The sequence below is a fragment of the Oxyura jamaicensis genome, chromosome 5 (assembly GCF_011077185.1).
Source record: "Oxyura jamaicensis isolate SHBP4307 breed ruddy duck chromosome 5, BPBGC_Ojam_1.0, whole genome shotgun sequence".
In the NCBI taxonomy this organism is placed as follows: Eukaryota; Metazoa; Chordata; class Aves; order Anseriformes; family Anatidae; genus Oxyura; species Oxyura jamaicensis.
Genome location: NC_048897.1, coordinates 27,088,990 through 27,113,634, shown reverse-complemented (window position 1 = coordinate 27,113,634; position 24,645 = coordinate 27,088,990). Strand labels below are relative to the sequence as shown.

Genomic DNA, 24,645 nt, shown 5'->3' with positions numbered 1-24,645 from the left:
CCCCCCCGAAGGAGGTATTTCCCTGATGAGCACAAACAAGTGAGGCAGGGGAGATGATGTTGAGAGGGAAAGCACGCAGCCAGGCATCAGACAGACAGAACCCCCACCACCCTGCTGCTCTTCTCACCTAACGAAATCCAGCCTTGGTCTTTTTTTTTTTTTTTTTTTCCCTTTATAAACTTCCCCACCCAAACCACGCTGGTGTGGAGTTAAGCATTTCCCAGGACCCCTGGACAGAGAACGGACCCCCTGCTCCTGCCTGCCAATGACACAGGTTCTCACACCATCAAACCTTCCAGTGTCTTTTTTTAAAGCTGAATTACAGCCTAAACGAGGGGGGGCGGGGGTTTGGTTCCCCTCCTCTGCCCCTCTCTACCCCAGAGGAAAAGTCCTATTGCACTTTGGGGCACAATGCAATAAAACTTCTGTAGCTAAAGCAGTTTGGATGGCTGCAGAGCGCAGATCCTGTGGCTAGCACTGCTGTTTGCCCTGCTTATTGCGGGGACCTGAAAGCAAACAGCAGCTTAGCTTTAAACGTGGTAGCAATATAAAACACACACTTAAAGCTGAGCACATGTTCACAAGCTCTTAAAAGTTACAGCCCAGGATATTTATTAGATCTCTTCTCTCTTTGGGCACGAATACTGCCAATTTAGAGAAGTGGCAATATGTACTTATTTGTTAGACAATGTTTCTCAGTGCTGAAAGGAATAAAGTGGTTGAGGATCAGCAAATATTATTCCAGAGGGGTGCCTTTATTAAAAAAAAAAAAAAAAAAAAAAAAAAAAAAGGACTGGGGAGAAGCATGTGGGCTGATGCCTAGAGGTGCTGTGTTTTCCGGGCTGCATTTCAAATGTCAGGGTAGCCCTGAAGCTAGGTTTATGTCAGCTTAAAGCATCCAAGAAGGTTTGAGGAAACATCATGGTGGGCTCTGAAAATTAGAGAGAAAACAGGCTTAGTAGTTGAGCAGGCTACACTTTTCAAAGGAAGACCTCAAAAATTTCACAAGATAGGGAAGGTATTCCTTGTTTAGCAGCAATTTTCCAAATATTTTCAGCAGAAAATGGCTGTGGGATGTGTTTCAGTGCAGCTGGGGGTGTATGGGCAGCAAGGGCCTTGTTTCCAGCAAGGGCAGAGCTGTGGGCTTCAGCTGTCCCTGTGTCTTTTTCTCAGATGGCTTCACGTTTATCTAACACCTCTCCACTTCATCAGACACTTGAACAGCATGCAAGATTGTTTCTGATTTTTAGTGTTTGAAAAATATTTAAAGCTTTTGCTAGGAAAGTTGAGGGGAGAAGCCCACTTTAGTCATACCACAAGCATATTTTGCACAGATTTTCCCCAAAGCTCCACATTCCTGAGTTCACTCCTAATGCCTCAGTCCTCCTCCTCAAACCTTCCTCTGCAAAGCTGGGCAAGTCAGCACAACCTTCCCCATCTTTCCCTGTTCAGACACCTTGCTCACACCTCACCCAGCTACTGGGGTCACCTCTGATCCCCCCTAGCCCTATTATAAGTGTTATTTTTTTCTGTTCTGCCTCCAGTCTCCACGGTTCATTGGTAGACGTCAAAGCCTCATCGAGGATGCCAGGAAGGAAAGAGAGGCTGCAGCCGCAGCCACTGATGCCACAGAGTCCACAGAGACCATTGTCTTTGAGGAGAAAGATGGGAGAGCCATGCTGAACCTCTTCTTCATGCTCAAGGGATCCAAAACATCACCACTGTCCCGAGCTCTCAAAGTGTTTGAGGTGAGTCCCTAACTGGTTTCACTGGCCTCGAGGAACACACTATACTTTTCATGGTGGTTCTGTGAGAAATAATACCTGAGTCTACCAAAGACAGCTCCGACTGGGTCTGACTACTGTAAGCTATGAGTTAATTGTCTGCATCATCTCCCCACAGTCATGCTTCACTCATGCCCTAGCATGCTCGCACTGGGAATGAGCCCTACCTCTGCACTTTAGTGCCTTTTTTTTTTTTTTTTTTTTAACACTCTGGGCTGGATTTTGCTTAATTACTGGAGTCAGCCACACAACTTGATACCCACAATCCACACCCACATTGCTTGTAGCATACTGACAGCCCCTTCTACTGCTCAGCACTTCAGCTTCATGGACAGAGCTCCTATTCCACATTCAAAACGTGCTGCGTGCCCTGCATGGTTACAGAGTAGGTCCCCCTTCTGCAGCACTGATCAGCATCTGGGTCAAGGCTTTGTTAGTCTTGGATTTGTGCGGTAAAGCTGGTTCTCCCACAGAGGTGCAGCCTATAAATTACTTTAATATCAAGGAAAACTCTTAACTTATTGAGCTTTTTTTCCCCTAGCCAGCAATATAATCTGTTATCTAGGATCTCAGTACCATGAATGGAAAGACTGAGATAAGCCCTGGCTATTTGAACAGCAACCAAAACATGACAATTTGTATTTATATAGCGCATTTTCATCCAGAAAGGTTCAAAAGTGTTTTGTAAACTTAGGGTCTGAGCTATGTTTTATCTATGGTAATTTAATCTTATTAACTTCAGCAGTGAGAGGAGAGGACAATTTGTTCCTATTAATCAGTCACATGGGTTGTAGCAAACATCCAGGGGTCCCTGGTCCAACCTTCTGCTCAGAGCATGTCTGGTTGCAGCAGATTGCTCAGGGGCATGTTTGTTGCATTTTGAGTATCACCAAAGCAGAGATTCCATAGCATCCTTGGGCCCCTGTGTGCTGTTTGTTTTTTGTCTTCCCCCCGCCAATGAATTTGCTTTCACTTTGTGCCCAATGCCTCTTGTCCTCCTGTCATGCACTTTTAAAGTGACCCTGGCTGCCTTCTTCACACCCTCCCACCAGGTACTAGTACGCAGCAATCTGATCTCCCCTACACCTTCACTTCTTAAGCCTGAGCAAAGCCAATTCCCTTCCTCTTCATGTAGCACTGTGCTCCAGCCACCCGTACACCTCGGCATCCCTCCACTATACCTGTTACAGCACATCAATGCCTTTCTTCTACAAGACACAGCACTCCAGATGTGGTGTCCCTCATCCCAGATAGAGAGGAGGAATCACTTCCCTCGACCTGATGTCTACAGTCTTGTTACTATGCTTCAGTACGTGGTTGGCCTTGGTCATTACAATGGCTTGCTGGTTGCTCATATATTAGTATACGTTACTATAAAACACCTCTCTCACAAAATGCAACCATTTCTGGGATAAAACCAGATCATAAGCAACACCATATAGCCAACCACTACGCAACACAAAAATTATATTTGGAGGATACTCATTTCCCCAAAATCAGGACATTCTAGCTATAGGACATGCAGCACTACCTCTGATGTTCTTATGAACAGAGCTTCAGATCTTCAACAATTACAAAGCATCTTGCATCTTCTCTACAAAGACTGTTTCAAGTAAAGTTTTCTGTGCAACATATGACTCTTGCCTTAAGACCAAAAGAATCCATAACACACACCTGTCAGAAAACAGTCTTGACATTGCCATGGCTGGGTCTCCTTCCTAAGAGAAGTTCACAGCTGCCAGAGAAGGCATGAAAGATCCATCAGTGTAATTTCTCAAATGTAACACAATGCTTAGAGGGTATGAAACATGTAAGTATAGGTTCTTGTAGTTGGTAGATTTTGTTACAATGCATCTCTAATTTAAACAACTTTTAAACATAAAGCAAAAAATAGGGGCAGGTTATGTCCAAATATTGTTTCTTCCTGGTGCAAACTACTTGCTGCATAAAGACCTCTCCTGGTAAAAAGCTCTTTGAGCTTGTCACAGAGAGAGCGTTAAAGATAATAAAAAGTCAAGCATGTCAAGCTACAACAGAGAAAGATTCATTTCCCAGATCCCTCTGGCAATGCAGGTACAAGATATGAAAGCAGACGGGCATAATGACATTTGCCTCATCATGAACCAGGCTGCAGGGAAGCTGGTTTCACTCTGCTGTATGTGTTACATGCAGCCAAAGCATAGGTAATGCAATCACAGCTGTCAGATTAATGCAAAGGTATTGATTGTTGAGGGGACAATGTAATAGTGTAGTAGGTAGATACATTCAAAAACACAATCCTAAATTTAATTTACCTGTGACATTGCATCTGTTCGTTCTCATCTTTCTGCCTCTGATTAACAAAAGAAATTGTGTCCTTTCTTCCACTACAGATCTCCCAGAGACATTGGAAAGGTTGGGTCATTGCAGGGACTTGGGCTTACAGTTTTCACAGAGCTGATGTTAATATCCAAGAAAAACTACCAGGGCCCTTCAGAAAACTATAGACTGTTTTGTCTCATTCTTTGGGTGAATTCAGTTCTCATAGAGCCCCACATTAAAACTACTATAGTCTGCACAGAGCTCAGCATATAGCTGGATGCAGGCAGAACAAATGTTCTTCAACTCTTCTTCTGCTCCTCAAGAACCCTTACAAAATAAATGAACAGAACAAAGCAGTTTCTCTTACCCTTTTAATCATTTCAGCATTAGGATATGAGTTTCACAGGGGTCTTCGTATCAACAACTATCGGCAAGAGTGAGGCCAGACTCTTCTGATGTGGGGCATTAAGCAGCAATGAGATAGTAAAACATATGTGATGTAGGCATGGGGACCTCCACCTCCATCATGGGCCGGCCCAGGCAGCTGCTGTTCAGCACCACGGCCAGCACCCCGAGCCTGCCTGAGCCCGCCCCTCCTACATAAGCACCCCCCAGATTTAGGAGATTGAAGGAAAAAGGGGATCATCAGGTTTGGCTTTTTGCTCTGTCGATTTGCCCTCTTGATGGAATTTCCTCTGCCATTGTGAAAATTTTCTGTTGGTAAATCACTGACCAGCCCAATCGATTGTCCAGAAACAAAACCCAGGGAATAAATAGAGAAGTGTGTTTACCTCAATTAAAAAATAATAAAAAGGACAATGGGGACCTCCCCGCAAACATGCATACACACATCTTTGGAGAGTACCAGTAGGTGTTTTGTGTGTTACAGACTTGTTTAATGCTTTTGTTCTCCTTCTCCCTGTTCTACAAGACATTTGAAGCTAAAATTCACCACCTGGAGACAAGACTGAGCCGAAAGCCCCGTGAAGGGACCGCTGAATTGGAGTATTTTGTGCGCTGTGAAGTCCACAGCTCCGACCTCAATACTTTCATTAGCTCCATCAAGAGGGTAGCAGAAGATGTGAGGACCACTAAGGAAGACAAATGTAAGAAACTTACTAAATATTCAATATTAATATTTGATATATCAAAGACTGCCTCAGGGTCACCTCCTTGCACACTTCTGCATCGAGTCCCACACCCATCTTTCATTTCCAGTCAGTTTTTCCTCCTTCTTTCCTCACAGTTCACTGGTTTCCCAGAAAGATCTGTGAATTGGACAAGTGTCACCATCTGGTCACTAAATTTGACCCTGACTTGGACCTGGATCACCCGGTGAGTTAGTCTGCATGGGCATATCTTTGCATTTGAATTCTGAGCCATCCCTCAGAAGGAACGGGCTGGAGAACAACCATTGATGCAGCCGGTTGGGGCACCATAGTGCAACCACCACCACAAGAGAAGTTGCTCCAGCCAGTGGTGAATGTTATTGGGTTAAAAATTGAGTAACTGATTAAAAATCATGTCTCTGTTCCTAATTGTCATCCCAGGGCTACTCTGACCAAGTATACCGCCAGAGGAGGAAATCAATAGCAGAAATCGCTTTTCACTATAAGCAGTAAGTCTTTCCTAGCATCCATATAGAAATAACACTATGATGATGCAGCCTATTGGGAACTCATTATGCTACTTGCAAGAAACTTCTTGTTTTGTCCTCCATTCAGCCTTGCCAGCTCCTTGTGTGCATTTTTCTCCATGCATTCCAGTTTCTTCCTAATTTAAAAATGTCTGCAGTCATTAATTCATATATGAACAAAGCCAGAATACGCCTCCTGCATAACAAAAGCTGCTCATAATTCCATCAGATCTCTAACTTCGTTTTGAAATGTAGCATCTCTTTCAGAATATCAAGTCTCAACCTCAAAGTTTCACACACCAGAAAATATACTACATGCCTAGAAAATTTGTTCCAATGGTTCATCCTGGCTATGAAAGTTTTTTTTTTTTTATTTAAAAAAAATATTTAACATTTAATATTTTAAGTGCAAAATGATCTTCGGTAGCTTTAGCTTTCACCCAGTGGATTATACTTCTTTCTACATACTACCTAGTAGTCTTTCATCTGCTAGATAGAATTCTATCAGCTTTTTTTTTTTTTTTTTTTTGCTGTGGTGGCACTTATAGAATCTTAAGAGGTTCACCTCTTAACTGCCTCTGATAAATTAGATTCCAGTAATGATCTCATCATTGTCTTATGTAGAATTAAGACCATCTCTTGTACTCCTGCTTAATACTCTTGTTCTGATGTATGCAGTGATAGCTCTCAATATCTTTGCTACAACAGTCAGCTCCAATATTCAGTTGGGTTTGTAAAGTATTCCCTAGATGCTATTCAGTAATGCTGACTTCCACTGTAATGTCCCACTCTCTAAGCAGGACTTTAAATGTAGATGCTGAAAGCAGGCTATGAAAGTTATCTGGGTCACCTTCTTTCAGCTACCTATGCAACTGATGTGATCCTAGCACAGCTTACTGCTGTTTGGTTTCACATTCATTGCAAATTTGAAGTCCAGAGTACACACATTGATGTTTTTTTTCCTGTACTAATACCAAATGCATGGAAAGTCACTGTGCCAGCAATGATGTCCTGAGGGGCCCAAGAAAAATGCTCTCCTAAGATAATGCAAACATTTAGGATGCCTTCTCTTGAATCGCATCTGCAGGTTAGCATTCATAGTCTGCTGTGTAACATCCCTTCAGTCTGTGAATGGAACAGGAATTATAATTTATCTCTGTCGTGTTTGAATATCTCATGTTTAAATACAGAACAGAAGGATTTAGGAAATACAATTGTTAATTATGAAGCAGAAAAGGCAAGTGTCAGTCCTCAATTCCCATTTATAATATTGCTAAGATTCATTTTTATTGCTACCTTTAATCTCACTGACAATACATTTTTCTGCAGTTCAAATACATTTAGTTTTCCTTATTATTTGCTTTTATTTCCCACCCACTGATTCATTCCCCCCAGCCATCAGCTCCCTGTAGCTCAGACACAAAAAATTAATTTTTCACAAAAGGCTTCTCATTTTTCTAGTAAAAAGAACATTTGGGCTGGAAAATATTATACTAGCTAAGCTTTTGCTCATCTCTTGTTATTTATAACCTCTGGTTGGACTAATGCTTTTCTGTCTGTATTTGTTGCACCTGTACAAGTGACCCATTACCAGAGGCTTGTCCTTCCTGTCACTTTGTTTGGTTTAAAGAAGATTGATCAACATCATACAGAGCTTCTCCAAGGGGCTTCCTTCTCAACAGGGAAAGCAGCCTGCCTTGTGCTCTGCTGCTGTCAGTAATGGTGTGCTTGCCTTGCAGCGGGGACCCAATCCCTCAGGTGGAGTACACAGCGGAGGAGATCGCTACCTGGTGAGCACTGGTTTAACCCACAGCCTCTAGTGGCTTCAGCACCAGAGGCTAGGAATTGAAACCTAAATTGTTCTGGTGTGATATTCTGAAAAAAGTATCAGGAGCACAAGTATCCTGTTCAATGATTTGTTGTAGAAGACACTAACATGTTGCAAGTTTTTTTTTTTTTTTTTTTTTTTAATAGATGGTAGGGACTGCACACAAGAGAGCAACCTGCCTGTAAAACAGTGATGTTCTGTCTCCTCCTCTCCTGGGGCTGTACCAAAACCACATTCACTCCACAAACAGCAGGAGTTTCCTCCAGCAGAGCTTACTCAGAGCCAGTTCGATCAGAGCCAGAGGGATTATATTAATTCAAATTAGTACCTTATATATGATCTTCTGACCTTCAAGGTCAGAAGTAGGTCTGTGCAGACATGACTACTGACACTGAAGACTCATTTGAATGTGTACACATTCATGCAACCCTACAGACATACAAAGAGACAGACTTAGTGCAGAAAGTAAAGGCAAGAAATCTAGAGGCATAAGCACTCGGTAGCATATAACCAGAGGACACGAGTGGCCAAGCCACTGAATGTGTCATCTCTCATCCTGAAGGAAGGAGGTATACAGCACTCTGAAGAGCCTGTATCCAACCCATGCCTGCAAGGAGTACCTCGAAGCTTTTAATCTCCTGGAGAAATTCTGTGGCTACAATGAGAACAACATCCCCCAGCTGGAGGAGGTCTCCCGCTTCCTGAAAGGTGGGTATGAGCCTGGGATGGAGAAGAGGAAAGCTCAGGGGACCCAGCTCTGGATCTGCCAGGGCTGCAGCATGGTGGTGGCAGCAAGAATGGGGAAATTAATCATGGAGGAAAGCACAAGCTGAGATGTGGAAGAAGAGCTGGTGAAGATTTGTGCATGTTCCAGAGGACAGGGTTAGACCCCAAGAGGTGAGGGCTGCAACTAAAACCTGGTGGGTTACACTTGAAGGCTAAGACCATCAATGACCCCTAACAAGCAGAAGCTGCTGCTCAATAGGAGCACAAACATCAGTCTGGGCACCGAAGGAGCCCATTAGTTTCCAGCACTGAAGATTTTGCTTTCAGTGCTGGAAACACAGGACACCAGCGCAGCCCATAAGCTGTACCCCCACCACAAGGGCCATGTGCACTGTTTCAGAGAGGACCGGCTTCCAGCTCCGGCCCGTGGCTGGCCTGCTGTCTGCGCGGGACTTCCTTGCCAGCCTGGCCTTCCGCGTGTTCCAGTGCACGCAGTACATCCGCCACGCGTCCTCACCCATGCACTCCCCTGAGCCGTGAGTACCCCAGCAATGAACATTTCACTTTTCCCTAACGGGCAAGCTATCTGCTGCTGACTGTGCTTTCCTCCTTCGCTTGGCAATGGCAGGGACTGCTGTCACGAGCTGCTGGGGCACGTCCCGATGCTGGCCGACAAGACATTTGCCCAGTTCTCTCAGGTAAGGTGGCCATCTGCTTCTTCACCCCGACAACACCAAGCACTGGAGGGGCACTAGACTGACCTCAGTGTCATGCTTCTGGCAAAGGGGTCCAAAAATGTTCCCTGGGGGAGAGCTTCTCCTCTCCAGACTTCACCAGGGGTTTTACTGCACCAGCAGCTGGGTGCATTTAACCTGAACACAACAAGCCCACAGGAGATGCATGGCAGTTCAGGGCACTGATATCTGCTGTCTCAAGGCAATAAAGACTGAGCAACCTGTAAGAGCCTCATTCACACCCTTTTGGTAACCATCAAGGAAAAGGTGGGTTTGAGGAAAAGAGGGCAAGGAGTGGTTTGCTGGTGGTAAAGGAAGGGGATCCCAAGAACAGTGTGTAGTTGCCTGGAGGTGCAATGGGGCAGCTGGACAATGCCTGGGGCAGGAGGCACTGGGCAGGAGAAAGAAGAGACCACAAAAGAATGTGCAAAGTCACAAAAAACAGCAGCATTTCAAACAAATGGTTCCAGCAGAAACTCTGGAAAATGGGAACAAATTCCCTAACATCAGCTGCAGAGCAGGCTATGAAATAGACAGGAATTCCCAATAGCAACACCCTGTTGCTGCAAATCTATCCTGAGGTCTACCTCTTCCCTTGTCTTTCCAGGACATTGGGCTTGCATCTCTGGGAGCAACTGATGAAGAAATTGAGAAACTGGCAACTGTAAGTTTCTCTCTGTGTCACAGAGGCCCTGACCTCCACCGGCATGTCTGTGTTACTGGGGGGACTGGTACAGCCTGGTGTGCCCACATTTGCTGTCTTAGGGTCTCCAGCCCTCTTTCACGATGACCACGCAGAGCAGAGATCAGTTAAACAGCAGAGCTTGCTTGCACATTAACCCAACTTTCACAGGCACCGGAGTATCATCAAGCATTGTATTTCTAATGACAGCACTGCTGGGACCCTTTGGGATAGGATTAAATTACATCCACTTCCTCTGGCTCTGCCTCAGCAAGGTGACCCGTCCTACTCCAAGGGCACCATGCGATGCCCAGGCATGCAGGGACCAGCCTGGGGACACCATGTCTGTCCTGACATGGCAGCAGTTTCATTTAGCACTCTGGCAGGGATTGGTGCAAGGTATGGCAGCAGGATATTATCCTCTGTGCATTCCTTCAAACATCCCCAAACCCTTGCTACAATGCAAGGGCTCAGAATGGACAGGGATTTGAAGAGGAAGAACTGTGTTGCCCATGTGTTTTTCTTTTCCTTTCACAGCTTTACTGGTTTACAGTGGAGTTTGGGCTCTGCAGACAGAATGGGATAGTCAAAGCCTATGGGGCCGGGCTCCTGTCATCTTACGGGGAGCTCATAGTAAGTCTCCACACAAGTTACCTCTCTGCTCCAGACCCTATACTGCAAACACCTTCCTCCTCTGCACAGCTGCAATGAATTTATCTGATTTGTTCTTCATCTCTAACATGCATGTCCTCCCCAGTTCCCCTCTTTTCATGCTGGCATTCCCTGCCTGTCTCCATAGCACTCCTTGTCAGATGAACCAGAGGTGCGGGACTTCGACCCCGATGCTGCTGCTGTTCAACCCTACCAGGACCAGAACTACCAGCCTGTGTATTTCGTGTCTGAGAGCTTCAGCGATGCCAAAAACAAACTGAGGTAGGACTGGGCACTGAGGGAGACTCAAACAGGGATACAAACCTAGAATATTAAAAGAGGGCTTGGCACCTCATCTGCTTTCAGTTCAAGGTCTCAGAAGAACTCTAGAAAGTTAGTTTTTTTCAAAAAAAAAAAAAAAATAGGCCTAAATAGGCATTCACTCATTTTTCACCTGTAGTAATTTGCCACAGGACCCAACTGTGGTATGATTTGCCCAGGTGTTGGTCTTGAGGGCTCAGATGTGGAGGAGTGGGTCACTTGGGGAGGCACTCACAGAGATAAGACTGAGAGACTGAAAGAAAGGACAAACCTAGCTCCCTAGTTCTCATATAAAGGAGTTAAAGACCATCTCCAGTTCCCAGGAAGGCCAAGCAACATAACATAACATAACATAGTGGCAGGTCCAGAAATCAGAGACCCAAAGGAGCCCCAGAATCTCCCCTGCTTCCTTGCTGCAGGAAGGCTTGGTCAGGTACCAGCCAGCCACACAGGAGCATCCCACCAGCATGTGTCCCTGCGAAACACGTGTTGGGTCATGTAAAAGTTTTAGCATAGATGTGAAGAGCTGCTCAAAACAGAGCTGGTCTCTGAGTTTAGGAGGCAGAGAAGTGTTTCTTTCTGAGCAGCCTCAAGACAACTTACACATCTGATATTTAACCAGCAAAAATCCCAGGCATTATTAAATAGCTCAAGTTACATGGCATGGATAGTTTTATCCATAGGTGGAAAGGAAGTTTTTGCCTCCTCATCTGGTTAGTGTGTTAGCAGACCCCACACAGTATCGCACTAGTGTAATACGGTTTCCCTGTCACAAGTGACTGCAAACAGGCTGGAGGCTGCAGGAGCAGCTCTACACACAGATGTCAGATCAGAATAACATTTTCTCAGCCATCACCAGAATCACCTACAGGAGGAAAGCTTAGTCCTGCCACGTTGAGCTGTCAAAGGAAACTTCTGTCTATACCATTTTGCCTTAGCTTAGGGAGGGCATAGGTTGAGACTAAACTCCACATAACATGCATGACTTTGCAGGTCCTGTAAATGGGGTATTTCACAAATAATGTGGCATGGACTGCTCTACTTCAACTTCTGCTTTTATGACACTCACTTGCACCACTCATGTAACCCAGAGTCCAGCTGCTCAAAAGCAAGCACCTGGGGAGCCCATCCTCTCACACACCAGGCTGCTTTAAAAAAACACTCCACTGTTGGCTCATGAGTCATTTCCTTCAATTTAAAAGGGAAAAACACACCACCTCATCAAGATTAGGCTATAAGGTTTTGGCAGTGACAGGCACTTTAAACAATCCTCTTTACAGACCACACAGATGTTACCCTATGAGGTGAAAATAATAAAAAGCTCATATTATTTGCATTACTGGCAGCTGTCACCATGGGATTGATTAACAACAGTACCCCTCAAGAAAAGCTATTTTCCTAGAGTGGACACACACCCACAGCACCCTTCCAGGCACCCACAGAGACCTGAGCACTTCACCAAGTTGCCAAGCGAAAACACCTTTAGAAGGCAAGTTTCTAGCCATCAACAGAGGAAGGGGGTGGGAAGTCCAAGCAGTTGTGCTAAGAGGCAGCACTGCAGGTGATAGCATTAATAAGCTGGGAGAAATAAGCCACATCTCTCAGGAAGAAGACTAAGTGAGTTTGCAGAAAGCTCCTCCACTTGCACGCATTTTCCTTTCCTGCAGCACAGCAGCTCCCCTCAAGCACCAGCCTGCAAGCTTTGGCTATATGACCCCCAGTCTTCTCCTGAGACAGTGGGGTTTTCACCCTAAATCCCAGTAATTCACGGTTAGTCTTCCCCACAGCACACACAACCATGGGAGAAAGCAATGCATTTCCCTCTTCGTGCAGACCCACAGCAGCCACAAGAGGGTACCCTAAGCTAAGCAATTCAGGAGCTAAAGGGTGAAGCCTCAGCAGGGAGCATCCCTGCCCCAGCATGCCTCCCCACATCTTCCCAGGCCTTTTCAGCACGAGATTTTAGCCACAAGCACCCACATTTAAATGCCCAACTCAATGTTAAAAGTTAAAGAAAAAACACAAGCCTACCTTGTCAAGAATATACATGCTAGCCTCTGAGCTGAACATGAGAAGCATTCCCCTTGATTTCTTTTCACCAAGAGCTTCAAGATCACTGGGCCATGCGCTTCTTTTAAGAAAGTATCAAGGTCTTGCTCTTGAGGTGCATCAGGCAAAGTCAAGCTTGTCACTGAGGTTCAGGCTTCAGTTGTCCTTGGGTGCAAAACAGTTCAACTTTGCTCAGCTACACAGCCTGGGTGATGCCATTCCCATCCCCTTGCTCAGGTCTGAGCTGCTCCTGTCAGTCCCACCCTTACCATGGCCTGCAGCCAGTCATCCCCTCCCCACGCAGAGATTAGCAAATAAGCAAATGTCAGAAAGGATTTAGGAATCTAATACTATAATACCACACGTTTTCTCTCCAATTAGCTTCTAAATCTCCTTGGCATTTTTGAAAAAGAAAGAGGCAATGAAAGTAGAAACTGCCTGGAGATAACCACAGAGGAATAAGTGCAGCGCACCCTCCAGCTTGGTGCAGTCTCATGCTTTCCACCCCAGGAAATCCACAAACTCAGCACCCCCTTTGCTGAACAGGAGTGATTTCAGCTAACCCTACAGCTGTGTGAGGCTGGAAAGATGGGAAACCAAAGATTTCATGTTAAGCTATATATTCTGCCTAAGGGAGGCATTAACCTGTTGTGGTCTGGATCAACACTGATGGGGAGGAGGAAGAGGACAGTAGGAGCCAGGCTCCAGAACTTGTTTCTTGTGCCAAGCCATCTGCACCCTTTCTTTCCTTGCAGGAGCTATGCAGCACACATCAAACGGCCTTTCTCAGTGAAGTACGAGCCCTACACCCACAGCATCGAGCTCCTGGACAGCCCCCAGACCATCCGCCACTCCCTGGAAAGCGTAAGGGATGAGCTGCACTCACTGATTAATGCACTCAATGTCATCAGTTAATACCAGAACTGGGCTCCTCCCTGCCCCTCTTCCCTCACAGCCCCCAAACGCCCTCACCTAGCTCCCAGCCCATTACTTCTACCTGTTTTCTCCACACATTTGCACTGCTGCCTGTCACCACGCTACCCAAGAGTTCGCCTCCTCGGTATGCAGGGCCAGCTCAAAGGAGGACAGAGGGATGGACCCAAAGCCTGCTGGCTTCTAGGGCAGTTTTTTAGGAACTGCTGGGAGAGGCTTGGCACAGACCAAGCTGCAAATTTGAAGTCAAGACTTGTGCAAGGAAGAGGAGAAAAGCTGCTTTATTAAAAGCTAGCTTTATTAAAGAAATAAGATAAAAAGATCTATTTTTTTTGCAGTTTGAGAGAATAGACTAACCTGCTTTATGAGCTCCAAAGCAACTCCACAAGGGACCATTGGTCTCCACCACCTCCTGCCCCATGCAGCCCTCTGCATTTGGGAAACACTATGCCACTAAAAGCGTTTCTGCCCCAACCAACTCCATGAAATTTAGAGTCTGGGCTTCCAGCCTTCCCTCAGCTGCTCACACAGAGGCTGCAGTGAGCACTGGAGCCCCCTTGAACCTCCCCAATAATCCAAGTCAGGAGCTACCTGCCTGACACAGAGCAGCCCCAGCCTACCTGCATCCTCCCCAGCATAAGCACCATGACCAGCACCTCCAAGTGCTCTTTTAAAACCTCCCACACGTGGGACCATGGCAGCCCCCTTTGCCATCACCAGGGTCAGACCCTGCAGCTTCAATGGACTCTTAATGCCTCCCACTTCTCACCTTGACAGGCCCACCTGGGCTGCAATTTCCCTGATGAGCGGACCAGCAAGGGGGACACAGAGATCACAGCCAGCTGCTCAGGAGCCCAGCTGCCGTGGCTCACAGCAGATAGCAGTCACAGCTGTTGATGTTCAGGCATGCTGGTGGCCTTGGGCAGCCTTGGTGTCTTGAGTTTATCAGTTCTTGAACTCGTGTCCCTTGGGAGACTTTCACACGCTTTTGCTTTCCCAGTATTAGACAAACATAGCATCACCTTCTTAGATATCCTAATAACTCTATCACCTGATGTCAATCAGGTGCACAACCAACTCTACTGTTTGTCATTTCTGAGGAAGGTAACATGGCCAGGGTGCTCAAACCCAGTTTCATCTAGTTTTCACTCCTGACATAAATGGCTTGATTTGACCCAAATCTCTTGGTTTTCCTCCCCCTGCTTCTGCCCTTCTTATCTTCTTGCAGGCTGTCTCATAGTCAAGTGGTTTGCTCAGAAGTGTGGCCCAAGGTTATACATCTGTGCAGTATCAGAGCTGGGCTTGGGATGTGTGGAGGCAGCTAAACAGCTGGGGGGACAGCGGAGGGGGGAATTGTAGTTGTTCATATCATCAGTTGTTACATTTCTGTATGGACTTTCAGAATCCTTATCCACCTTACATGGATTTTTATCGTTTCCTTTTTTTTTTTTTTTTTTTTTTTTCTGTAAAGAATCTCATGGTTAATGGTTAGGTTTGGGCTATTAAACACGTATCCTTCAATACTTAAAAATAACATTACCCTTCAGTGTTTACCTCTACTGTAGCTGTCATAATAGCTTACAAATCATTACACTTTATCCTATTTCAGGCCTTCATTTACATATGTTTGACCCTCAGTTCTCCCAAATTTTAACTACTTAGCTGCTGACAGCACATCATTTGTCTCCCACCTGCTTCAAACCTTTCTTTCTGTTTCCCCTCTTATATGAACCCCTCCTAAATTCCTCCAGCACTCACACACTTGCTTAAAAGAGCATTACAGAAATTGACAGCTTGGCATTAGGTCTAGCTGCTTCTCCTCAAGTTGTTCCTCCTCCGAGGATTGTCCCGTAAATTAATAAAACTACTGAGTTCATTCAGTTATTGTAATTTTAGAACATTTTTCCAAAGCTTCAGCTATGATTTCCCAATCTGTGTGGATTCAGATCTTGAGCTGTAACTCTCAAGGTTCCCTTAAGAGCTGTAACAATTTTTAATTTGAGTTCTTAAATTATTACTATTGCATTAAGCAGCTGCAGCTAGCTAAGCAAGGCTAAGGCAGGCTAGGTCACAGGTTAGGTATAATGCCACAAAAAAGATGCTCGTCTGGCCTCCAAACCTGTAAAGGTCTAAAGGTGGTCGCCTCTGATTCTCCAAGGCACTTTACAATCATTATCTGCCTTGTTAAATGTCTCTAATTAATGCAATGTATAAAAAGAACAAAGCTGTTAATATGGAGTGAGGAGCCAAGTTAAAAATTCTTGCAAACTGCCGGAGACCTCAACTCCTCCGCCTTGCTTCAGAGTTTGCATCACTGCACCGTGACTCTCTCAGCTGCTGCTTGCTCGTGGGGCTGTAGTAAAATCTGTTGCCCTACGAAAATAGAAAATAAGCAAAGCTTGAAGCATAAACCAGCAAGTAGTATGCAGGCACATAAACAGATCTGCTGTGGTTGCCTGTTGAGCACAAGCGAGTGGCACCCCCTTGTTTCTGAGAGCTGGGACAATTCTGGGAGTGCTGAGCAGGCTGGGCGCTGGGCAGTTTTCTGTGTCTGTGCTCTTGGCACGTTTGTGACTGATTCCAGAATGATTTGGCCGCTTAGCGAGACATCTGAGAAACATGAACCCATTTGTATTTACCATTGCCCTCATCTATCTAATATCTTAAAGAATTTATCCTATTAGTAACATAATAAGTCCCCTTGCATTTTGTCTCTAAGCTTGTTCCTTTATATCCAATTTTGGATACTTTACTTGGCCCCTTACTTTGTAATCAATGTATGAATGTTATTCTTCTTTCTTATTTTCCCATGTTGCCTCTGAGCCTTGATCTCTTTCTCATCTTGCCCTAATGTTTTAGAGTCTTGGACACAGGTCACCAAGGAATAGGCTAGGCAAACAAAATATGGGATGGTTGTAAACCAGTCCCTGATATGTCACTGCTTCTTTTCAACTAATATCAAGGGTAATTTTTCAGCCCATCATTTTGGACATCGTCCTACAATTATCTTTAGTCTATTTTTAATAGTCTGACTCATTCTTTCTATCAGTCTGGAGGATTGCAGGTGGTAGGGTATATGCAATCTTTGCTTAATCCCCAGGTTACTCATTAGGACTCGAGTTGCTTCACTTACAAAACCCCCTCCTTCATCTCATCCTATCTCAGCTGCTGTTCCATGCCTATGGACAATCTTCAGCAGGATTTTTACACTTACAGTGGCTGTACTCCTTTTAGTGGGAAAAGCCCAAACCCATCCTGAAAAGATATTAATGGTGACAAAGAGATATTGATACCCTCCTTTAGTTTGACAGCTTAACTGCATGATCCATTTGTAGTATTTGCCAACATCCTTTGTTTAGCTAATACAGTAGTGTTGGCAGCTTTCTTTTACTAGTTCACTATTACATCATTGCACACCTTATGCAGTTTTTACTTGTCCTCCATCTCTTGCTTTGTTTGGAGCCAAATAAAAATTCCTTGCACCCTTTGTAGAGTACCCTGTACCCTTTATATAAAATTATGACAGTCTGAGATGATTTGCTGTCATTCAGCTGGCCACAGTATCCAACCTCTTTTGTCTTCTATCTGATTCCTGGTTAGGGCTTCAGTAAATAAACTTGGAATCAATGTATCTGCTTGCTCATTAAATTATTTCTCAGCATTAATTTCAGTCTTCTTATGTGCTTTAATATTCTTTATGTATATTTGATTCCCACTCTCCCTCTAGGCTCGTAAAATAAACCTCCAGTTTTCAATGTGGGTGTCCCACTATCTGCTTGACATCACCCTTCTCCCTATCAGGCATCCAGGAGCTTATGCCATTATCAACGTGGTAGGTATCTATAGAGACATACTGGATTTATGTCTTCAACTGATTTTGATGACAGCCTGTGTTTTTGCTCCTTGGCATGATCCTTGCTCTAGTTTCCCTACTATTCGTTCCTTCATTCCACTAGTAGCAGTATCCTGAATTATTTTTCCTCATTGTTCAGGCTTAGAACTGCTGTGAGTGTACGATAACGTTGGTTTATTACTGGCTTCCTTTCAAAGGACAGTCACATTTTAATCCATTTCTTCTCTTTGTGGTTAAGAACAGAGTATGCAACTAAACTGTTGATGATGAAAGGTTCAAGGACCACCACAACCCAGACCAAGCTTGCTCATGGCCAGGGAAATTTTGGTACACATAAGCTATAGGTACCCCTTTTCCTTCACTATTTTTTTGTAACAGTAATGCTCCCACAGAATCAGCTCATGTTGAAATTCTTATTAGGAATGACTTTCCTTCAGCTGGGTGTCTAGTGCAGGAGATTATCAAGCAGCTTCTTTCACTTTAGGTAAAGTGTCATCCTGATCCTTGCTTCAGCTCCATTCCTGATTCTTCTACTATAATTTTCATAATGTTTTGGTAGTACTAGCAAACTTATGGATATGGCGCCACAAGAAATTAAATCCTCCCAGCACTTTCAGGAGTTGGGACTGAGTAATAGGAGCCTTTATTTCATAGAAAGTCTAAGCTTCCTAGCATTGATCTTTTGTTTTACCACTTCCAATTCCCCAGCAGTTACCCTGAGGTTGCATTAATTGTGCCATGTTCAAATTGACTTTAAATCCCGTTTGGTGTATTAATTTTAAAACTCAGATACTTCTTTCTTGTACTTCTTCTGTAGCTGCAGTCCCTAGAATATCATCCAGATAAGATAATTTCTTTTCAGCGTCCTCTGGAGACCATCATTCAAACGTTTTCCTAATACAAGCATTTGTAGAAGGGCAGGTGCTCGGCTCTGTGGGGTGCAAGTAAAAGTATATAGTTTGTTTCTTAATGTGAAAGCAGCTCTATAAATTGGTTCTTCCCCTCCATTTTGCCATATGGGAGTTAGCTGTGAATTGCAGGGGTGCATTTTTGCCACTAGTTCTCCTAATTCGTCCCCTGTCCAAGGAGCCTGACTCAACATCGTGGCTTCCAGGGGTGATGGAGAGATCTGTGCTCTGCTGGGGTGGGCACATAGTCTCAGGTCATGCTGATATTCCAGCAACTTCCCATCAGTTCATTAAAGGCTCTCCATCTCCTCCAGCTCATGGATTAATACTAATGCTGCTGCTTGCATCCCTGTCTTTCTTACCTATCTGCTGGGCAAGTTAGTTAAATGTGCTTATCAAGTGCCCAATGCGTGATGAGTAAAGTTTGGTGGAATACATGCTCTTATCAGCCAACCTTTTCATTCCCGTTGAATTCAAAATTTGAAGCTGTTTCTCTAAGTGCTGCAGCTGGGCTTTCTTCCAGTGGCTTAATATCTGCAGCTACCTGCCTTGGAGTCACTCTTGTCATTGTAATAGCTACAGCAGCTGGTTCTGCTGCACCTGCCTGTCCCAGGATGGCAGTCGAAGTTGTTGTGGGATATGCTGCTATTCTCAACTTCTCTTTCTTTTCCCATTTGTTTGCATCATCCCTGAAATCATCTTCCTCTGATGGTTCCCAGTCTAGTTCTCTCCATCACTTCCTGCAGATACAGCAGTTATTTTTAATTTTTGCATCCCAATCTGCTTTTACGAGTGTCTAATTTTAGCTTTGCATTTACTATGATCAGGTCCCTTCTGAGCTCTCCCTTGCTCCAGGGTGAATCACGGCACTATATATGTTAATCCATCCACTTCTGCCGTTTCTCTCTCTCTTTCTAAATTCAACTGCTTCTCTAATTGCCATTGCATCTCCTTATTGCCTTCTTGGGCCACTAGATGGTATTCCTTTTCTAAAGACAAAGTTATTATAAGTTACTTGATAGACCCTTTTAAAAGCATGGTTTCCACGCTGGAGCAGTTGATATTTTGGAGTTGCCTTGGCTCAGCCGCCTCAGATTATTGTTACTGCTTCCTATAACAGCCCCACTAACAGGGACGGCGTATCCTCGCGTCTCGCTCCCTGCTCTCCCATATCAGGGAACATTTGGCTTGTATCACCCATCGGCTTCCTGTGGGCTGGAGCGGCACCAGGAGAGGCACCCACAGCCCGTGCTGTAATCTCTGATATTGTTGGGATTTCCTGTAGCCCTCTGCTATTCCCAGTTTTAGTTTTTTTTTTTTCCTGAGTCCTCTTAGAATTTTCCCAAGCTTTCAATTTCATCTTAAGGTATCCCTTACGTATTGTGCACAAGGCTAGCTGGGTTTAGAGAGTTGCTTTGGGAGCGTTAAGCAAGGACACTCCAAAGACAAGACTGTTGAGGACATATGTGTTCCCCAGTCACACACTCCACCAAAATATGCTGTGAATTCCCTTTTCCTGACAGTGGGGCAGATGTGCAGGATTATGTGGCTGCTTAGAGCAAAACACGAGTCCTTTGGGTTGGGTCATGGGAGCCTTCATGCTGTTCCCCCTGGCCTCACCTAATGTGGCTGTGAACTCTATGAAAAAGTGACCAGGAGAAAGCTGAGGGGATGGTAGATGGAGCATGAGCTGGGCAGGCAAGGGAGGAAGACAGGGCAAAAGCCTTCCTCTGAGCCAGGCCGCAGCATACCCTCCCAGTGTGTCCCAGTGCATCCCAGTGCCTTGCTGAGCGGTCTCTGCTGTTGTCACTGCTGCTGCTGTGGATGGAGCTGTCTTTCTGTCTCTCTGTGTAAAGAAATATGACACAGATTTATTTTTCATTTTGGAATTGTGCTGCTGCTGACATGATATTAAGAATAAAGAATATATTTCTGGTCTAGCATCCCGAGTTTGGCTTTTGTGTCCTTCTGCTTCCGAGCTCCAGGCCTGCCATCCTGCCTGCAGGCAGGGCATGAAATACAGCCTGAGGCCCACTGGGGCCAGAGGGCTGCAACTTGCTCTCATGTAGAACGTGAACTCAGAGGTGGAAAATGATCCCTTGTTTGTGGACGAGCTGATCTAAGCCTTTCTTTGCCAGGATATTACTAATTGCACAATTATGCACAGAACAGTAGTTGGGAGGTCTTTTCTTAAATAGTAACACAACAGGGGTCTTGCCTTCACTACGTGCTTTCTCTCCCAGTGTTTCCCACTATTTCTGTTTAGTTCCAGTAATGTGAATAGTGGAGTATTTATTTCAACACTGGGAAGATGCCTTTAGTGAAGGTTGCAAATGGGTTTTCTTCCTATGCCAGAGCCCACTCTCTGCAGCCCACTGAATGCAATCCTCTTTGAAGTTTCTGTTGGACAAGGAGGACCCCGGCTCTAGGAGATTATAGAGGAAGATGCAGAGTTATGGGCAACTACTGCTTTATGTGCATCACTGCAAAAAATCGCTTGAGGAAAAGAACTGGGTAAAAGTGAAGGTAATCCACCGTGATCATAAAATACATAACTGATTTACCCTCTGGTAGCAGGGATCCTCATGTTTTCCCCAGGCATAAAACAGAGTCTGGATTGCAAGTGACTGGATAGGCAACCTTGGTCCTAAATGTATTAAACACCTTCCTAAAGGATGGATCCTGCTTGCTTAAGCATGGGGACTATTTTAGATGACTTTTTACTGCATCCACTTGGGAGCAGTGGATGGGACACACGGCACCCAAGGACCAGAATGGTCCCTGGAGTCCACGGGAGATGCCCAAGGCCACATAAATATTTCCTGCTCCAGAGTAATCCCTATGTTTAAGGAAACAAATTCCATACAGTGCTACCAGCTTGGCTTTTACAGGAAAGCCAGGCTCTTTTTCTGTTAAATCCCTTCCAGAATAGGCGATAGAGGTGGATTAATGCACTGCTGACATGGGTCTGGACCATGCATCCAGGCACCCCAGCACCGTCTGAGGGGGAGTTCCCTCATTTAGGACTTGTGAGGATGCCCTGTATCTTCATAGCGCTCATTAAAGTGTTACAGCTGTAATGAATTCATCTTCATTACACGCCTGGGAGGTAGAGGAGTGCTCTTGTCCCTGTAAAAGGCTGATAGATAAAAGGAGGCAGAGAATCAGAGAGACTCAGACCAGGCACAGAGCCTGAAAAGTAATTACATGCCTAAACAGCTTTGGGAAGAAGCGTCTAAGTGGCAGATCTGGGGCTTGAACCTCTATCAGCCCTCTCAGGACCCAATCTTTCTTCTTGAGCTGTGATGCTACAGCTCAGAAGAACTCAATTATTTATAGTTCCTATAGTGGCAGGTATGCACACATGTCCCCGTCCCCCGGAGATGGGAATTGATTTGGTTAAGACTGTGGCTGACCTGAGCTGTCATTTGTACTCCTAATACAGCTCAAATAAATTATTTTTCCCCGGAGATTGGACAAGGTACTGCACTTTCCACTGTAAAGAATTAATTTTAATTTTTCCTATGCTTGTTAATTATATATATATATATTTTTGGGGGGGGGGGGGGGGGGGGGGAATGCAGTTTTCTGGAGGAAAGCCAATCTTTCGACACTTTCACGGCATCGCCAAAATCAGAAATGGCATGGTCAAAATCAGAAAGGATCAGAAATATCTTGAAAACTGACTGGGAGATGTTTTGGACTGAATCTCACTGAACTGAGAGCCTTACAAAGCTAAATTCTAAAGTCTAAATTTCAAGCACACAGACTCCATATCCACAATACATCCCTCTGCTCTATCACACACTCCTACAGGTGATGCTCTTAGGATGGAGCAACTGGTTTTAGAGCTCATTCAAAACCACAGGTGTGAATTCGATTTCATCCACAGGGATGCAAGACTGGACAGGCTTAGAGGTGAGTTCTTGCCCCTCATGTGGTCACGGTCCATCCTCATTGATTTTCCTGAAGAGATAACGATGCAAAATCCATTTTTCACTCCTGGCATTAGTTCTACTGGGTCTCTTTGTGATTATTTTCTCTGTCAGCTCTCTGGGCACAGCAGGGTGAATTGATCTACAAAATATTTGTAGGGACGGTAAAGGATTAAGTATCTCACTCAGATAGCTCAGTGCAACAGTTGTTACTTGGGATTTTGGAGAGAAAAACAGGGTGGAGAGAGGGAGTTGTTCATTTTCCTTCCACTAAGGTCAGCCTTAAATAACTCTCCCACCTCCCTCTGAGGCCGAGACAAGATAATAAGGACAAAAATGTCAGAGCAAAGCACGGGGGCCCCTCTATTTACAGCAAAGGCCAAATCGCTAACGAACAGATCGGAGCTTGCTTTCCAAACACCGATAAGCGGCATCTTTGAATTAACGGCCCCGGTTCCTCCGCTGCTGTAAATCAGCGTGACCCTGGCTGCCCGCGGGGCTCCCCGCAGGAGGAGGGGGCCACTCGCCCCTCCCGGCCCCGGCGATCCATGTGCCTGTCTCCAACCCTCCCCTTCCCCAGCCCCGTAACACTAACAAGCCTTATCAGTAGGATTTACACCTCCTTGTCTAGGAACCCCTAGGCAAACCCGCGGACTGGTTACCGGTATGCCTCCAAATCCTGAAAGTAGCTTTAAGTGCTCCAAATGATCCACTTAGCTGGGGATAATTAATAGCATCAGAGCCGGGAGCCCCAAAGCAGGAGTGAGGGGAAAGGAGGAAGTTTGCTCCAGAAAATGGGGTTTCAAAGCTTCCTACTGAAACCCAGCAGAAAATGCTGTGCGAGAATAAGCACCCTGTCCCTAAATGTCCTCTTACAGTGTCACTTACAGACCTTGATTTTATCATGAGGGACACCATGGCAGATGTCCACAGTGCACGCACAGCTGCAGAAATGAGCAGTGGCAGAAAACACATACATAACTGACATGGTAATTTATTTTCAGTCTGTGGGGCCACTTTATAGCAGGGGACAAATCCAAAACCATCCCTTCATTTTTCTTTTTCTTTCCTCTTTTACCACCTTGCTGTGTTGGCTGGTTATAGCATCTGTCACTCTGCCATGTCTGCTGCTCTCTGGTGGCCTGCCCATGCTTTCCAGCAAGGTGGCTGAGGACCAGCTTTCCCCATTCTCTGTTTTATCAAAGGCTTCTCCAGGTTGTCTATGTCTTTGCTTTCCAAGTGTTGCCTATTGCTGCCTGCTGTGCATGCCCTGGTGGTGGCACCATGAGCCTTTGCTGCCTTCAGCTGTGGACACTGGAGAAAACTCCCTGATGCACTCCATGGCCCCTCTCATGGTCATCTCCTGAGGACCAAGTCAAAATCCTTTTTGGTTGCTCTCACAGGCTTCCCCAACTCTGATCCACGAAGGACAGATGTGGTAATGGTGCTGAAAATGTGTATTTTTGGATTGGTGCTGATCAGGCTGTTTATCCAGCCCTTCTCATCTCTGTGGAATTTATTTGCTGCTTTTGCTCTTCATTACTTGTCCTCTAGCAGGGTGTCATCACCTCTTCTAATGTTTCTCTATCTACACCAAGGATTACTTTTGGGCCATTAATAGCCACAGATTTCATCTCATCCTCATTGATAAACAAACCAATTTGTTCTGCTAATAGCTGTGTCTAGGAACTATTAGCAGCTCTTAGGAACTATTTCCACCTCTACCTTCTCAAAAAGTCTGTGTCCGGTAATATTTTAACAGGTTTAAGAGGAGTGTACCTGTGTTTTCAATCTCTATATATAACTTTGCATTTGCTCTTCCCAAGATGGATTGGAAAGATTCTTGGAGCTTTACACTAGAGGTCATTAAATTCAGTCTGCTTTGCTCAGGTGGCTGCGCTTGTGGGAGGTTTGGGTTTACCGAGACCAAGGGGGCTTGGAGAGGTGCAGCCAAACCACTTTGCCTGGGTGGGGGTCCCAGGCTGGCCTAAAGTCAGCGTTTCACTGCTGAGAGGTGCATAGTGGGGTGGGCAGAAGGGTTGAGTTATAGGAAGCTGACCTCAAAGCCACAGAACAGATGGGAAAATCCTGTCTCCTAATGAAAGGTGCTGGTGCTTCAGAGCGGCTCCCTGGAGCATCTTCTACCAGCAAGTTACATCTCCAGAGGTGAGAATGTACTCACAACCCTCTCTGAGTTCTTCTGCAGCCCTCTGACTGTTAAAAGTTAACCCAAAGATGATGGACGCCAGTGGGACAAGCCTGGTTGGTTACACTGGGCTTTGGGTTACACCCTCCTTTTCATGA

The 24,645-nt window shown here is 45.2% G+C and overlaps 1 protein-coding gene and 1 long non-coding RNA gene across 3 annotated transcripts in view; one reads left to right on the top strand and one right to left on the bottom strand.

Moving 5' to 3' along the window:
* The window catches only part of TH (tyrosine hydroxylase), a 16,202-nt gene extending 2,193 nt beyond the window's left edge, over positions 1 to 14,009 (top strand). The window contains exons 2-13 of the mRNA XM_035328945.1: positions 1,545 to 1,748; positions 5,017 to 5,191; positions 5,332 to 5,420; positions 5,636 to 5,703; positions 7,461 to 7,511; positions 8,112 to 8,257; positions 8,676 to 8,811; positions 8,904 to 8,973; positions 9,617 to 9,673; positions 10,229 to 10,324; positions 10,491 to 10,624; positions 13,468 to 14,009. Coding sequence (XP_035184836.1) covers positions 1,545 to 1,748; positions 5,017 to 5,191; positions 5,332 to 5,420; positions 5,636 to 5,703; positions 7,461 to 7,511; positions 8,112 to 8,257; positions 8,676 to 8,811; positions 8,904 to 8,973; positions 9,617 to 9,673; positions 10,229 to 10,324; positions 10,491 to 10,624; positions 13,468 to 13,627 — 1,386 coding nt within the window. The 3' untranslated portion in view covers positions 13,628 to 14,009. The remainder of the gene's footprint in view (positions 1 to 1,544; positions 1,749 to 5,016; positions 5,192 to 5,331; positions 5,421 to 5,635; positions 5,704 to 7,460; positions 7,512 to 8,111; positions 8,258 to 8,675; positions 8,812 to 8,903; positions 8,974 to 9,616; positions 9,674 to 10,228; positions 10,325 to 10,490; positions 10,625 to 13,467) is intronic.
* The window catches only part of LOC118168502, a 19,468-nt gene extending 5,118 nt beyond the window's left edge, over positions 1 to 14,350 (bottom strand). Inside the window, exons 1-2 of one of the 2 annotated variants that reach the window (XR_004751606.1) lie at positions 14,266 to 14,350; positions 12,695 to 12,877 (exon numbers count right to left, since the gene is read on the bottom strand). This is a non-coding gene — a long non-coding RNA (uncharacterized LOC118168502). Of the gene's footprint in view, positions 1 to 12,694; positions 12,878 to 14,002; positions 14,123 to 14,265 lie in introns of those variants that run through there. The other variant, XR_004751605.1, reaches the window with a different exon arrangement.
* Positions 14,351 to 24,645: the final 10,295 nt, after the last annotated feature.